Source organism: Enhydra lutris, unplaced genomic scaffold (assembly GCF_002288905.1).
Source record: "Enhydra lutris kenyoni isolate GAN:26980312 unplaced genomic scaffold, ASM228890v2 scaffoldscaffold21, whole genome shotgun sequence".
NCBI lineage: Eukaryota > Metazoa > Chordata > Mammalia > Carnivora > Mustelidae > Enhydra > Enhydra lutris.
In genome coordinates, this window is record NW_019154105.1 from 6906684 (window position 1) to 6924453 (window position 17770).

The following is a 17770-nucleotide window of genomic DNA, read 5'->3' on the forward strand; positions in this document are numbered from 1 at the left end:
TTAAGATTAAATATGAAATCTTTAAAAAACAGCACAGCCACCTTACACCAGTTAGAATGGCAAAAATTAACAGGACAGGAACAACAAATGTTGAAGAAGATGTGGAGAAGGGGGAACCCTCTTACACTGTTGGTGGGAATGCAAGTTGGTGCAGTCACTTTGGAAAACAGTGTGGAGATTCCTCAAAAAATTAAAAACAGAGCTACCCTATGACCCGGCAATTGCACTACTGGGTATTTACCCAAAGATACAGATGCCATCTGTACCCCAATGTTCATAGCAGCAATGTCCACAATAGCCAAACTGTGGAAAGAGCTAAGACGCCCTTCAACCCTTGAATGGATAAAGAAGATATGGTCCATATATACAATGGAATATTATTCAGCAGTCAGAAAGGATGAATACCCAACTTTTGCATCAACATGAATGGGACTGGAGGAGATTATGCTGAGTGAACTAAGTCAAGCAGAGAAAGTCAATTATCATATGGTTTCACTTACTTGTGGAGCGTAAGGAATAACATGGAGGACATTAGGAGAAGGAAATTGGGGGAAATCAGAGGGGGAGACAAACCATAAGAGGCTGTGGACTCTGAGAAACAAACTGAGGGTTTTAGAGGGGAGGAGGGTATGCGGGATGGGTGAGCCTGGTGGTGGGCACTAAGGAGGGCACGTATAGCATGGAACACTGGGTGTTGTATATAAACAATGAACCCTGGAACACTGCATCAAAAACTAACGGTGTATTTTATGGTGACTAACATAACACAATAAAAAAAAATTCCAAAAAAAAATAGCATAGCTTAGCATAAAACATATGGTATTAATTTGGGTATATTATTAATAAAATAAATTCTAACACTGAGTAGTTTATTCAGGCAGTTACTACAAAAATCAGCCATCCTTCAGTTTTCTTATATTAGGAACCATGCAAAACTACAGAGCCCCTGTATTGGGATTCACCAGTATATCTTAAACCACTGTCTTCCAGCCTTCTAGAGCTATGAAGAAAAAGAGACAGAGAAAAAGAGAAAAATGAAAGAAGTTAAAGAGAAAAATATAGAAAAGGCTTAAAAAAAAATAGAGACACAAGAGAGAAAGAGAGAGAGGGGAAAGGGAATCAAAAAGGAAACCAATTCCCACCTTCTGTCTTCTTCGCCTATCCCCTAATTTTATCTCACACCAGCACATTTATTCAGTTTACTTTACTAATCATAGTCTTTCCATCTCTCCCTCTTCAGTTCTTTGATGTCTGGATTAACAACTCAATGACCCTCTCCAGATAGGATGTTAATTTGAACACAACAATCACTCTACTAAACCAAAATATTGCCATAATTTATCAGAGATTCTTGGAAACTCCCCAATGCTTAAGATATAAAATGACTCAGAAAAGTAGTGGCATAATTATGCCACATTTCTTTGGCTCCTCTTCAAAGGAGAAATAAAGGATCTAAAACTATTTCCCTGAAGTGAGGACTTTATGGTAAATTAATTTTTTAATGAATCTCAGGTGTATAGATTGGATTAATCATCATTTTAGTTGATGATACATACATTGTCTTCTCTGATCCCTGCACGCATATACACACATATATATGTTTGTAATACCATGAAGACCCATGAATTCATGAGAACATTCACAATCACTTAAAATAAAGGTATAGGGATGCCTGGGTGGCTCAGTGGGTTAAGCTGCTGCCTTCGGCTCAGGTCATGATCTCAGGGTCCTGGGATCGAGTCCCACATCGGGCTCTCTGCTCAGCAAGAAGCCTGCTTCCTCCTCTCTCTCTCTCTCTGCCTGCCTCTCCGTCTACTTGTGATCTCTCTCTGTCAAATAAATAAATAAAATCTTTAAAAAAAAAAAAAAAAAAGGTATAACTATGTTCCTTCCCTGTCATGTTTCCTTGTCTCCTCCAACTCAGGATATAATAAATATCCCGAGTTCTGTGTTAATTATACCCTTGTTTTTTAAGCTGTGGTAAAAGAAACATAACATTTTGCTACCTTTATCATTTTCAAGCTTATAGTTCAGTGGCATTAACTACATTCATATTGTTATGCAACCACTGCTCTCTCATTTTTAAAAAAGATTTCTATAAACATACCTAAACAAAATATTAAACTTTAGTTATACTGAACTTTATAAAAGAGTAATCACTCTGTATTTAATCTCAACACTATTTTACTTGATGCGATTTTAGAAAAATTCATCTACATTTCCTATAAACAAACAAGTCTTGCTTGTCTTTTGTCGGTTTTATTCCTGATTATTTCATGTTTTTAAATACCTATTGTTGCTACTATAACTTTTTTCTTTTAAAATGACATTTTAATTATTTGTTACTGATGTAGAAAACATGATACACTGATCTTCTAGCTATCTACTCTGATCAATTCTGATATTACTTTAACACTTAGTAAATTCTTTTGGGTTTTCTATGTAGATGATCTCTACAAAGTTTTATTTCTTCCTTTCCAATTCTTATGGATTTCTCTTCTTTTTTGTTTTATTTTTCAGGCTAGGAGTTATAGCACAATGAAAATGAAGTGAAAAACGGCATCATCGTCTTATTTTGTAAATTCCCAATATACTTTATCATAGCTAAGCCAAGTTATCTAAACAAGGCCTTTCCTAAGAGTAAATACTGCATGATTCCAACCCTCAGCTCTACCCAGAGACTCAAACCTACGGCTATTGAGTAACAGAAACATCTGATAACACAAATAACTTCCCCATCCAGAGAGAAAATACTATTTGTTGCCCGGAGGAGAAAAACTAAAATCTGGCCAGAGAGCTGGCTATATTTGTGAAAATGCCGGCTGGTAAAAAATTCATTTAGATTTGTTAAAATACCCTTCTAATACTCTGTTCATCTTTTAGAACAACCTTAAAGGTAGATGGATTAGGTGTTACAATGAGCATCTAAATATAAGAAAACTGAAGCACAGACACAGCTAACATCTAAGATCACAGAGCAAGTGAGAGACACCACTGTACACTGTATCTCTAGATGCCTAGCCCATACCATCATCCCATAAACTGAAGAAAGCAGAACACTGTATGGTCTAAAATGGATCCAAACAGAAGCTATTCTCGGTTCTCCCAATCATGATGATTTTAAGGGTCTACCACCCACTCTGCACTTGGTTCAGACTGGCTGTGAACGATGAAATTTATCAAAAATTTAAAAGTATTTGGCAGCTAAGGGAATCTTGTAGGAGTTCAATCAAAACTATGAAAGGGAGGGGTGCCTGGGTGGCTCAGTAGGTTAAGTAACCAACTCTTGATCTCAGCTCAAGTCTTGATCTCAGGGTTGTGAATTCAAGCCCTGTGCTGGGCTCTACACTGGGCATGGAGCCTACCTGGGGGAAAAAAAAAACCACACACACACACAAACAAAAAACAAACAAACAAGAAATCTGTGAAAAGGAAAGTTATGCCCTCCACTCCTACACCCTCCAAGGTACACTGTACATCAACTGAGGGAATTCCCAGTCTACAGAAATCACTGAACTCCTCCTGCTCACTTTTTAGGAAACTTCTTTTAAGCACACTGGCTTCTCGGAAAGCATTTTTTTTCTTGGCCCATAATGAATCAATCAGGGAAGACTGTTTCTTTTGGCCTAATGCCATAACTAAAAGCTTAAAGATAAACCAGCAGCATCTGAAACTGAAACTAAAGACGGATTATTTCCTTAACTCTTCTTTTCTTTCTAAACTAAACTCAGATCAGTGAATACAAAGAAAGGAAGTATGCAAGAGCTTTGAAAAAATTAGAAAATAAGTTTAAGAAGAGTTGTAATTTAGCTTTAGCTTTTTATTCAAATGATTCACCTAGTATTGCCTGTTGGCTTGCTATTACCCCTAAAAAGATACTTTTTTTTTTTCCAAATTCTTCTCCACATTGATAACATTTACAAAAGTTTCTTCCCTAAAGCAAATTCCCATTTAAAGCAAGAATAGAAGGATCCTTTGTTTTGATTCTATGCTCACCAGACAACATTCAGGCGACTAATTCAACTTCCCAGATGCTGTGATACTGGAAAATTATGACCTGGATACCAGACTCAATTTTCCCAGTCATTGGGAGGTCCTCATTATAAATGAATAAACTGTCTTTTTTATTTGCATCTTAGTCTCTTGTAGGTTTGGTTAACAGAATTAATTCTTTAAGAACAGTAATTCTTTACTCTGGATGATTAGAAAAAAATAAGTTTCTGGACTATAAAACTGAGAACCAGACACTACATAATCCTAAAAAAGTATGACCCATCCCTGAGAGATTCTACCAACCTACCTGCCTGGTTGGCTGGCTTCCTCCTATACCATTAGTTATGACACTTCTCTAATTGTATATGCTTTCCCTTCCTGGCCATGTGTCTAAATAGACACAACAGTGTTCATCTGAATGCTCCTGGTCTTTATGAGCACATTCTTCTATGAATATATTATCTATTGTCCGAGCCACTTATTTGGCACTGATCATACAGTTCCTTTATTGATAGTCATTGTTTCATAATTTTTACTATTTCCAATTAGAATACAAGCCATCAAGGACAAACATCAGATCATTTTCCCTGAGATGACTTTAGGTCCCAACACTATTACGAGAACAAGCATAATTCTCATTCTTCCAACACCATCTATGGCCGTATATGTAATATACACTGAAAAGATTTGCATTCTCTCATTCATTCAATGGATAATTAAAGAGAACTTCCAACAAATAATTAAGAAGCTTTTTAGGAGCATCACCCTTTGTATAGTTACCCTACAGTCCTTGGAATGAAGAGCCTGGACTATACCACACTAAGAAAATATGTATTAATTCTACTTACTTTAATCCATATTAACTCCTCAGGAAATCAGTCTTAAGTTAAACTTGGTTCCTCAATCTAGAAAAATCAATAATAACCATGTCCTAATGTATAAATACAAGCCAACAAAATTTCTTTTTGAAGATGTACAATTCTTACTTATGCTGTTTCTTCAAATCTGTATAGATTTACCTATCTATCTATCCTCCCCATACAATATTTACTGAATATTTCCATATGATGAAGTCAGAATACAGATAATGTTCAATGACATAGAGTTCGGAGCCAAATGACAAGAAAGAATTCTTGAGGCGTCTTTGGTGCAAAAAACGGTAGTTTAGAGCTGCTGCCCTGGGGATGTGAGGACTGGTCCATTATATAATTGCAAATTGGGAGGGGATTAGGGATGTTGTAAGTCTCTAAGGAATTTTGGAAGCAAGGTTTCCAAGACCTTGAGGGGCTAGCAATTGGGAAAAAGGTTATTCATTACCAGTAGTAAAACCTTTAGGTGAGACCCTTTAGATGTGTATCAGTGGGCAATATGCTTGGGAATGTTTGTCAACGTGTCTCGGAGGGTTTAGAGATAAAGTTTCCAAAGGAATAGTTAAAGTAGACTTACAGGATCCTGGTTGGGGCTAAGTGTCAGTCAGGCTAGGATTGCCCTTTGCCCTTAGCAAAGCCTCCAGGTGGGGCAACTTAGTCCCTAGAGGAATGTGACTCTGCCTTTTTCCACGGGCTTAGTTTTATACTAACAACTAAAATGTGTAAACAGTTGAGGTGTCCATCAACAAGAGAATGGATAAACCAACTGGTATATTTGCACAATGGAATACTATGCAGCAATAAAGACAAAATACGGATTCGTGCAACTACACGGATGAATCTAAAACATCTGCTGAGAAAAAGAAGCCTTGCACTGAATAGCACATATTGAAATGGTCCTATTTATACAAAGTTCTAAAAAAGACAAAACAAATCTATAGTTAAAAAAATTCAGAAGAGTAACAGTGTCAGGAGTAGAGAAGATGGCGTGAGGACAGACTGGCAAGTGGCATGAAGGGAGTTTCTGGAGTGTTAGTGATATTCTATAACCTGACAAGGATTTAGATTATACAACTGTATGCACTTGTGAGATTCATTTAATAGTACAATGAAGATCGAAACATTTATACACACACACACACACACACACACTTTACCTCAAAAAAAAGAAAGAAAAAGAAGAACAACATAAGGATGACTGGGTGGCTCAGTTGTTAAGCATGTGCCCTCAGCTCAGGTCATGATCCCAGGGTCTTGGGATCAGGCCCCACATTGGGCTCTCTGCTCAGCAGGAAGTCTTTTCTCCCTCTCCTTCTCCCTCTGCTCATGTATGTGTGTGCTCTCTCACTCTCTAATAAATAAAGTCTTTAAAAAAAGGAAAACAAAAAAACTAACTCAATAGAAAGTATACTGGAATGATGGAGTAATGACCTCTGAAAATCTCCTCTGTAAAAGCAAAAAGAGCATTGGGGAAAAAAAAAATCTATCAAAACCAACTTTTTTCAGAACTCTTCAAATTAGCCAAAAGTTTGCAGCAGTATGGAAAACATCTAAGACACAGCTTATCTCAGTAAGAACAGAACTCTGTGGCACTTTTCACTGCCCTGTTCTCATTCCCCTCTCCCACGCTCTACACAGTAGCCTTGAAAAATAACACAACAAAAAACCATAAAACAAGTACCAAAATTTCAATAAATATGCATATATCAATGATTATTTTGAACATAAATGAACATAAATGAAATCAAAAGACTCTGAATGACAAAGTAGATTAAAAAAAAAAACCTATTTATGTACTGCCTACAAGAGAACCATTTCAGATCTAAAGACACCTGCAGATTGAAAGTGAGAGGGCAGAGAAACATTGATCATGGAAATGGATGTCAAAAGAAACCCAGAGTATAGGGTGCCTGGGTGGCTCAGTCAGTTAAGCATCTGTCTTTGGCTCAGGTCATAATCCCAGGGCCCCGGGATCAAGCCCCACACTGGGTTCCCTCCTCAGCGGGGAGTCAGCTTCTCTCTAACCCTCCCCCATCTCATGCTCTCTCTCTCTCTCAAATAAATAAGTAAATGAATCTTTAAAAAAAAAAAAGAAAGAGTAGCAATCCTTATAATAGAACAGATTAAAACAAAAACTGTAACAATTGACAAAAAAAGTACACTACACAATCAAAAAGAGGACAATCCAAAAAGATGACATAATTTAAAAAATTTATGCACCCAGCATGGGAGAACCCAAATACATAAAGTAAATAATAACAAACATAAAGGAAATAATCAACAGTAATACAATAGTTGGGGACTTTAACACCTCACTTACATCAATGAACAGATCATCCAAACAGGAAATCAATAAGAGAACATTTGCTCGGAATGACACACTGGACCAGATAAATTTAAGATATATATGCGGAACATTCCATCCTAAAACAGCAGAATACATGTTCTTCTCAAATGCATATGGAACATTCTCCAGGAAAGACCACATATTAGGCCACAAAACAAATCTTAATAAATTCAAAAAGATCAAAGTCATAACACGCATATTTTCTGAACACAATGCTATAAAACTAGAAATCAACCACAAGAAAAAATCTGTAAAGGGCCCAAATACATGGAAGTTAAATAACATGCTACTGAACAATGAATGGGTCTACCAAAAAATCAAAGAAGAAATCAAAAATTACATGGAAACAAATGAAAATGAAAACACAACCATTCAAAAACCTTGGGATGCAGCAAAAGGAGTTCAAAGAGGGAAGTTATTATCAATACAGACCTACATCAAGAAAAAAGAAAAAACTCAAATAAACAACTTGACCTTATACCCAAAGAATCTAGAAAAATAACAAAATTCAAAACCAGAAAAAAATAACAAAAATTAGAGCGGAAATAAATGATATAGAAACCAAAAGAAAAAAAAATTGAACAGATCATGAAACCAGCTGGTTCTTTGAACACATCAATAAAATCAATAAACCTGTAGCCACACTCAACAAAAAGAAAAAGAGAGCAGACCCAAATAAACAAAATCACTAATGAAAAAGGAGAAACAACCAACACCAAAGAAATATGAACCATTTTAAGAGAATTATGAAAATTTACATGTGAAAAAACTCTACAACCCAGAAGAAATGGTATACCTGGAAACACACAACCTACCAAAACTGAATCAGGAAGAAATAGAAATTTGGACAGACGGGTTACCAGCAATGGAACTGAAGCATAATTTAAAAAAAAAAAAAAAAAAACTCCATTACTGAGCCATCAGAAAGATTAAATCTTACCATTTACATCAAGAGGGATGGAACTGGAGGGTATTATGCTGAGTAAAATATGTCAGAGAAAGACAATTATCATTATGGTTTCACTCATATGAAGAATGTAAGAACCAGCAAAGAGGATCATCGGGGAAGAGAGGGAAAACAAATGGGAAGAAATCAGAGAGGGAGACAAACCATGAGAGACTCTTAACTATGGGAAAGAAACTTGAGGGTTGCTAGAGGGGAGGTGGGTGGGCGGCTGGGGTAACTGGGTGATGCATATTAAGAAGAGCACGTGATGTGATGAGCACTGGGTTTTAATATGCAACTGATGAATTACTCAACTCTACATCTGAAATTAATGATGTTGGCTAATTGAATTAAAAAAAAAAACCTCCCCAAAAACAAAGCTCTAGGACCAGATGACCTCACAGGCAAGTTCTATCACTTAAAGAAGAGTTAATACTCATTCTTCTGAATACTCAAAAAAAAAAAGAAAAAAAAGAAAAAAGGAGGAAGGAAAACTTCCAAATTCATTCTACGAGATCAGTATCATCCTGATACCAAAAACAGATAAACACACCACAAAAAAAGAGAACCATGGACCATTAACTCCAATGAACACAGATGCAAAAAATCCTCAACAAAACACTAGTAAACCAAATCTAACAATACATTAAAACAATCATTCACCATGATCAAGTTGGATCTATTCATGAGAGGCAAGTGTGGATCAATATTCACAAATCAGTGCGATTTATCACACATCGATAAGATGAAGGAAAAGAACCACAGGATGCAGAACATTCATTTGTAATAAAACCCTCAACAAAAGAGGTCTAGAGGAGACATACCTCGACATAATTCAGGCCTTATATACTACCAGTGTCAAACTTCTGCTGAAAAACAGAGATGGTTTCCCTAATGTCAGCAACAAGAAGAAAAAAAAGAAAGAAAACAAGGATGTGTACTCTCACTAATTTTATTCAACAGAGTACTGGAAGTCCTAGCCACAGTAATCAGACAACAAAAAGAAATACAAGGCATCCAACTTAGCAAGGAAGAAGTAAAGCTTTCACTCTGCAGAGGAGATGGTACTAAAGACAGAAAATCCTAAAAACTCCACCAAAAAACTACTAGAGCTGATAAATGAATTCAGGATATAAAAGCACTGTATAGGAGTGCCTGGGTGGCTCAGTGGGCTGGGGCCTCTGCCTTTGGCTCAGGTCGTGATCCCAGGGTTCTGGGATTGAGTCCCGCGTCAGGCTCTCTGCTCAGCGGGAAGCCTGCTTCCCCCTCTCTCTCTGCCTGCCTCTCTGCCTATTTGTGATCTCTGTCTGTCAAATAAATGGATACAATCTTTAAAAAAAAAAGCACTATATAGAAATCCACTGCATTCCTGTACACAAATAATGACGCAGCAGAAAATGAAATTAAGAAAACAATTCCAATTACAATTGTACCAAAAATAAAATTTCTAGAAATAAACTTAAGAGATTAAACACCTGTACTCTGAAAAGTACAAAAACACTGATGAAAGAAATTCAAGACAACAAAAACAAAGACATTTCTGTGTTCATGGACTATTAAAAAAAATCATTAAAAAGTCTATAGTACCCAAAGCAATCATTTAATATACTCCCTATCAGTATTTTTCACAGAACTATAAAATAATAATCCTAAAATTTGTATGGAACCACGAAAGACCCCCAGAGAGTCAAACCAATTTTGAAAAAGCAGAACAAAACTGGCGGCATCACAATTCCAGACTTCAAGTTATGTTACATAGCTGTGGTAGCTGAACAGTATAGTACAGCACAAAAAACAGACACATCGATAAATAAAATAGAACACCCAGAAATAAATCAACAATTTTATGGTCAATTACTGGTACAATTGGTACCAGTACCAGTACCAGTACTGGTACAATTACCAGTGTCTCCCTATATAAAGCATAATAAATAAAATATACTCTGAGATAATAACTTTCCTGGACTGGGGCTAAGCCAGGTCTGTCTCCGAACACTAAACTACTTCCCAACACCTCACTATAAAGTCATTATAGATTTGATTTGATTCCTTCTGCATGAATATTTTTACATCTGCCATTCTGCCATTTTGCCTTTTTGTCTCCTACAATTCTCTTTTAACACACGCAAACACACACACACTCAACTGAGTTAAAAAGTGTCCTTGATACTGCCTGGCTAGGAAAGCATGTTCACAACCACTTTTATTTAGGTACTGATGAATGGGCTTTGGGAAAACACAGTTTCTATTTTGAATCAATTTTACCTGATTATTACACATTACACTTCAGCAAAGGAGGAAAGAATATGCAATGAGGAAAGTCTTTTCAACAAATGGTGTTGAGGAAATTGGACAGCTACATGCAAAAGAAAGTAGGCCAATTTCTTACAAGGTACACAAAAAAGAAACTCAAAACAGACTGAGAACCTAAATATGAGATGTGAAACCATAAAAATCCTAGAAGAGAACACAGGCAGTAATTTCTCTGACATTGACTGTAGCAACATTTTTCTACATGTGTCTGCTGAGGCAAGGGAAAAAGAAGCAAAAATAAACCATTGGGACTGCATGAAAATAAAAAGCTTCTTCATGGCAAAGGATGCAATCAACAAAACTAAAAGGCAACCTACTAAATGGAAAAATATATTTGTAAATGACATATGTGATAAAAGGGTTATGATCCCAGGAAGACGAACCATGAGAGACTGGACTCGGAAACAAACTGAGGGTTTTAGAGGGGAGAGGGTGGGGGGACAGGTGAGCCTGGTGGTGGGTCTTAAGGAGGGCACGTATTGCATGGAGCACTGGGTGTGGTGCATTAACAGTGAATCTTAGAACACTGAAAAAAGTAAAATAAAGTTAAGATGTTAAAAAAAGAAAAAGCACATGGCCTTTAGAATTAACATTTCTGTTAAATGAGTCATTATTTAAGGAATAACTGAGTCAATAATCATAAAGCACTTCGAACATAGCCTGGCACAGTTTTTGCTTTGTAATGTTTAATTTAAAGGGGTGCCTGGGTGGCTCAGTGGGTTAAGCCTCTGCCTTCGGCTCAGGTCATGATCCCAGGGTCCTGGGATCGAGCCCCACATCGGGCTCTCTACTCTGCAGGGAGCCTGCTTCCCCCTCTCTCTCTCTGCCTGCCTCTCTGCCTACTTGTGATCTCTGTCTGTCAAATAAATAAATAAAATCTTTTTAAAAATCAATTAAATAAGAAATATTTTCTCATTAATAACATATCTAGTCCACTTTCTAGCTAATCTGCCTCAAACTCTGAGAGAGCATCTTAGCTGAGAATTTAAATACAAACAAAAGTAAACTTATCACTTTTTTTTTTAACGTTGGAACTGTTCAGAAACTCTTCCATCCTTGACGTCAGACATTTCTCTAAAAATTCTGGCATTTTTACTCACAGTCTAATTTCTTATTCTGCACAAACAGCTATGGGAGTTCCCTTCCATATCACTGTCTCTCTCCTTAGCAGAAGAAAGTCTCTTTGCCGCGTGAAAGTCTTCTGGGATCTAGCAGTTCCTGTCTCATTCCCCTTCCTTTTGTCTTTCCAGTTTCCCCCAGCTAGATCCCCTGATTTGCTGACTTGAGAGCTTCGCCCTGGAACAGACTGAGCAATTTTGGCCTGCCCCAAGCAACAACTTTGTCATTGTCCTGATGACAAAATTCCTACATTTGAGGTGTCAAGTTTTACGTGTGCCCAGTTTGCAGATATGTGCTCCTCATGGTATCTGTGCCAAGTTCTACACCAGTATCTAGCAGCTAAGCGAGTTTAATCCGAGGATGAAACTCAGCCTCGAGGTGGCCTATCTCTAGACTGCCGCAGCTCAACTGACTATGAAAAGCCCTCCCAGCTATTTTCCCAGGTTCCAAGTGCTCACCTGCGCAAGATTTCCCACTGAAACGTGATGCCTACATTCCGAACAGCATTTCGCCTTGGGTCCCCTACTGCCAATCACTGACACAAAAAAAAAAACAAAACAAAACTACTATATCCCTTGGATACTGAATTTCCACTGTTAGGCCTAGCATGTGTTACACCATATGGCTATCACCTGCTTCCGACTGATGTTACCTGCTGTGAATAATCAGCCAAGTGCTACTGAATACTAAGAAACTGAGTTTTGCCCCTATTTTGCCCTGTTAAAATTGTGCTAATTTCTTTACCAGTTTAACAACTGACACTTTTTATCCTCTGCTTTGCATTTGACAATGTCTTTGAATTGTATCAATATTAAACCAACCTGTTTCCATCCTGTTCTCCCGAGGTCTCTCTATTCATGCCCCTTTTTTTCTCCAGGGGCACCTGGGTGGTTCAGTCAGTTAAGTGTCTACCTTCAGCTCAGATCATGATACCAGGGTCCTGGGATTGAGCCCCATGTTGTCGGTGTGTTCTCCGTTCTCTGTCTGTGGGAACCCTGCTTCTCCCTCTCCCTTCCCTGCTGCTCTGCCTGCTTGTGCGTGAACGCTCTCCATCAAATAAATAAATAAATTTAATAAATTTATAACAAATAAATTTAATAAATTTAATAAATTTATAACAAATAAATAAATAAATTTAAAAATTTTTTTAAAAATAAAATATAAAAATTTTCTTCAAAAAGGAAATCCTTTGTTTTTTGCAATAATCTTATCATGGCTATTAATCCTTTTTTTATGGCATTCTAGACATTCCTTATGACGTTTCATTCAGGGATCTTTCTAAACTACACAAACTTTACTTACCAACACTAACAGAAATCAGATATCCAAACAAGTAGTGTTTTCCCTCAAAATAGTTATATGTAGGAGACTATTCACTTATTCTAATGATGTCATGAGTGTTCAAAACATTCTGGAATTCTTTGAAACTTACCAATTCCAGATCTTTGAACTTGTTCAAGAAGACCAAACCTATTTATAGTATTTGATCAAAAGGTAATGTGTGGCTAAACTATTATTTCCAAAAATTAGATTTACCTACAAAGGATGAAAAATTGCTATTACTAAAGAACTTTTAAAACTTTCTGAGGCTCTAAAAGTAATTACAAAAGTTTAAAACAAATATTGAGAAAAAACATCGTAAGTAAACTAAATGGATTTCAACCTTTGTATGACCTAACACAAATCTTACCTGAGGTTCTTCTTCCATATATAAAATAAAGATAATTTTCGTATTTTCTTACAGGTTATTGTAGAGATAAAAAGAGAAAATATATGACATCCCTGGAACCCATGAAGTGAATAAATATATTTATATTCATGACTTAATGCTGCAAATTAAAACAGATTCAAAACACAGTATTAAGATATACTCATTTTAAAACTGTTACTTAGCTGGGGAGCCTGGGTGACTCGGAGGATTAAGCCTCTGCCTTCAGCTCAGGTCATGGTCTCCTGCTTCCTCCCACTCCCCCGCTGCCTCTCTGCCTACTTGTGATCATCTCTCTCTCTCTCTGTCAAATAAATAAATAAAATCTTTAAAAAAAAAACTATTACTTAGCCATAAAAAAGAATGAAATCTCACCATTTGCAATGTTGTGGACGGCACTAGACAGTATTATACCAGAGAAAGACATATGATTTCACTTACATGCAGAACTTAAGAAACAAAACAAATGGACATGGGGAGAAAAATGAGAGGCAAAACAAGAAACAGGCTTTTTTAAATGTTTTAATTTTTCTTTAGTGTTCCAAGATTCATTGTTTATGCACCACACCCAGTGATCCATGCCATACGTGCCCTCTCCAATACCCACCACCAGGCTCACCCAACACCCCACACCCCCTCCCATCCAAAGCCCTGAGTTTGTTTCTCAAAGTCCACAGTCTCTCATAGTTTGTCTCTCCCTCCAATTTCCCCCAATTCACTTTTCCTCTCCTTTTCCTAATGTCCTCCATGTTATTCCTTACGCTCCATAAGTTAGGGAAACCACATAATTGACTTTCTCTACTTGACTTATTTCACTCAGCATAATGTCCTCCAGTCCTACCCATGCTGATACAAAAGTTGGGGATTCATCTTTCTGACTCTTAACCATAGAGACAACAAACTGAGGGTTGCTAGAGGAGAGGTGGGCAGGGGGTGGGGTGAAATAGGTGATGGGGATTAGGAAGGACACTTGTGATGGGCACTGGGTGTTGTATGTAAGTGATGAATCACTAAATTCTATACCCACAACTACTACTACACTGAATGTTAACTAACTGGAATTTAAACAAAATCTTGAAAAAAAAAAACTGTATTTAGGACTCTGACTTGAGGATTAAGTTGACATCTTTATTTTGCAGGAGGCAAAAGATGAGAAACAAAGTTTCATTTAAAAAGATTCATTAAATTTTTTTTCATTAAAAAAACTTACACACAATAAACTGTTTTTCAAGAAACCAGTCATATTTTGGAAAGTGAAACCTAACTCACTCCTAGTGAAAAAAGGAGATGGAGGGAAATTCCACAACTCAAAGTCACAATAAATACTAACAATTCCTTTGATTCTGCAACACGGGACTTCCCCAAGGAACAGGCCACAGGTTTTGCTGAGTCAACTATAATGTTATCCAATCAGAGTTATCGAGGGAAAGCGCCTTTACAAATAAATAGGACATCCTGGCTCCAGATCTTCTGAGACACTCAACTGCTTAGACTTTCTGAGCCCACTGCAGGGGAACCTCCAGTCACAGCATCATGAACCGAAGTGCTGTTCTTATCTTCTGCCTTATCTTTCTGACTCTGAATGGAACTCAAGGTAAGGAACATGAAGAGATACTTAATTTGTAAGATCAGAAATACAAATGGGTATAAATTCGATTAATTACGGGAATGGTGTATTTGCAAAAGTTTTACAGCCTGCCTACAAATGAAAGGTAAGTAAGAAGAGAGTCCCTCTGGCAACAGAGTGGACAGTCAGAAAAGCAAATGGAATAAAACAGAGGAGCAGAAGAGGAAGGGTAAAAGGACAGACAGAAAAAATGTAAAAGAATGAAGAAAGAGAGGATGACACAGATACTTCTGTAGTCAACTCGGCTTAATTAACCATAAGAACTAGGCTCAAGGGTATGAATTTACATTTCACAAGTTGCAATTCCATTCTTTCATATAACCAACTAATTAATCATTCAGAGCTGTGTTACAATGGGATTATTCTTTCTCTGACTCAAATGACACGGGGATATTGGTTCTGCTAAGCACTACCCAATCCACATTAAATGCCTAAAATGAAAACTGCACTAACCTCCCTTGCTGTCTGTACTTCTTTTTCCCACAGGAATACCTTTCTCTAGAACTACACGCTGTACCTGTATCAAGATCAGTGATGGATCTATAAATCCAAGATCCTTAGAAAAACTTGAGGTGATTCCAGCAAGTCAATCTTGTCCACGTGTTGAGATCATGTGAGTGAAATGCCATCTGAATATCACTTCCCTGGTTGTAATCATATATTAGAGTAGTATGATCATGAAATCAGTAAAGGGTTTGTAATGATTCTAAGACTTCTGTGTAACAAAGAGAAACAGCTAGAATGAAACATAAATGTCTGATCTAAAAACTATATTCCCATCTATTTTACTGACCCAAGACGGTTTTAAGTATTTTAACTCTTTCTTACTTCTACAGTGCCACACTGAAAAAGAATGGGGAGAAAAGATGCCTGAATCCTGCGTCTAAGAAAATCAAGATTTTATTGAAAGCAATTAGCAAGGAAAGGTAGGTTTGCTGTTCTTTGTGGAAGAACTGCTTTTTAAGAAATGTCAGTCTGGGGAATTCAGAAATATTTGCATTGAGTTTTCCTGTGGGATCCTTGGCTCGAAAGTGTTTACCACCATGCCTGCCTCTACCTCGATTTACTTTTATACTAAGATGTCATCTTGTGTAGTATCAAAAGTTACGTTACCTATCTAGAACTATCGACCCTGAGGTAGAGCTTTAACTATTCAAGCAAAGCTACCGAAAATCCCCCTACCGAATACGGTAAAAAAATTACCCACTTTTTTAAGGCCTTTCCTGGCCTTAAAGCAGCTCCTATAATCTACAATGATGATACAGTAGCAGGAAAGCTCACCAAACACTTTGCCTGGGGGCTCAGAATGTTCCAAGCAGAACCCAGGCTGAAGCCGGAGCCGATTTTAACACACTTTTATACCTCCTTTCTCTTCTTACAGGTCCAAAACATCTCCTTGAACAGAGAAGCATGACCACTATAATGTTGATAAAGATGGACCAGAATGCCATCTGCCATCATGTTCCTGCATACAATATATGCAAGCCCTAACTGTTCCTGGATTGCAGTTCTCCTAAAAGGTGACCAACCACTGTCACCAATTTAGCTGCTACTACTCCTTGAGGGAGGTGGACAGGTCATCACTCTGTCCTGGTACTATAAGCTATGCTGAGGTACTGTATTTTCAGTGAATGTACCAGGTCCTAGCCCTGCTACTGACACTTTCCTCACCTGTCCTATCTTCTAAATGTTATTAAGAGATATTTCCACGTCTGGACTTAACCGAGTTCTCAGAACTTCACAAAATAGCCATAATACAATCTGCTTTTTTAAGAAAAACTTTTACTCCATGGGCTTCTACTGCTATCCCCTCCCAAGGGGCCTCATATTCTTCTAGCAGTTATATATATGCAACTCCAAATACACAGAAGAACCTAGAACTACCTGTAAATGTACATGAAAATACTATTATTTAATGAAAAGCTACAAAAGTAGAATTTTAGATGTTTTTTTACATGTTTCCTTGTAATTTTACATGTTTCCCAATTGTTTTCAGTGTTTATGGAGTAACTTGTATAACTAAATACCACATGATTGTACAATGAAAAATGTTTAAATCTAGATATATACTCTGCGAGTTATGTAAGGAAAATATGCTAGATGTGTTTCAAAATTAAAACACTGTGCTCTCCTGGAGATGTTAAGAAAAATTATTTAATTGTTAACAGATCAAAAAAGTAATAAAATAATAACTAAGACGAAGTGTCTGGTGGGTCATTTGACTGGGACATGTATTTCATAAAAGAATCCAATGGGTAGATGACAAATGAGTTTGAGAACTAGGATATTTCTTCCAACCACAGTGTTCGGAAAGGCCCATCACATAAGACTCCTTTAGACTGATGTGGCCTAACAGTGTGCCAGAGCTTCAGACCCATATGTGGAGATGTCTCATAGACATCTGAATATCCCACAGAAACATCAAACTCCAAAATACCTCAAATTCCCTTTCCCCAAATCTATTTCTCCTCCTATTTTCGACGTCGTAGTTTAATACCACTAGCAACCACTCAGTTGCCCAAACCAGAAACCTGGAAGTAATTTTATATGACTTCTGCCTCACCTCCTATATCCAATTAGTTACTAAGGAAATATTTGCAACGCATTTATAGATGGCAAATTAGTAGCATCTAGGGTGCCTGGGTGGCTCAGTTGGTTAGGCCACTGCCTTCAGCTGGGGTCATGATCCCGGAGTTCCAGGATCAAGTCCCACATCAGACTCCCATCTCCATGGGGAGTCTACTTCTCCCTCTGACCTCCCCTCTCATGCTCTCTCTGTCTCTCTCACTCTCAAAATCTTTTTAAAAAATAGTAGAATCTAGAATATATAAAGAATTCCTATGAATAA

At 37.2% G+C, this 17770-nt stretch overlaps 1 protein-coding gene across 1 annotated transcript; it reads left to right on the forward strand.

Annotated features, from left to right (window-relative positions):
- The first annotated feature begins 14767 nt into the window (after positions 1-14767).
- On the forward strand, positions 14768-17001 carry LOC111149252 (C-X-C motif chemokine ligand 10). Its single transcript, XM_022506210.1, has 4 exons — positions 14768-14889; positions 15409-15535; positions 15759-15848; positions 16304-17001. The coding sequence occupies exons 1-4, from the start codon at positions 14829-14831 to the stop codon at positions 16320-16322; spliced, it is 297 nt and encodes a 98-aa protein (XP_022361918.1). The 5' UTR covers positions 14768-14828; the 3' UTR covers positions 16323-17001.
- Positions 17002-17770: the final 769 nt, after the last annotated feature.

What these genes read in the sequence shown, in the direction of transcription:
- LOC111149252 (XM_022506210.1), top strand. Translation starts at nt 14,829, where the DNA reads ATGAACCGAAGTGCTGTTCTTATCTTCTGCCTTATCTTTCTGACTCTG. An exon ending in GACTCTGAATGGAACTCAAG is followed by an intron (nt 14,890 to 15,408) that starts GTAAGGAACATG and finishes TTTTTCCCACAG; the next exon opens with GAATACCTTTCTCTAGAACT. An exon ending in TGTCCACGTGTTGAGATCAT is followed by an intron (nt 15,536 to 15,758) that starts GTGAGTGAAATG and finishes TTACTTCTACAG; the next exon opens with TGCCACACTGAAAAAGAATG.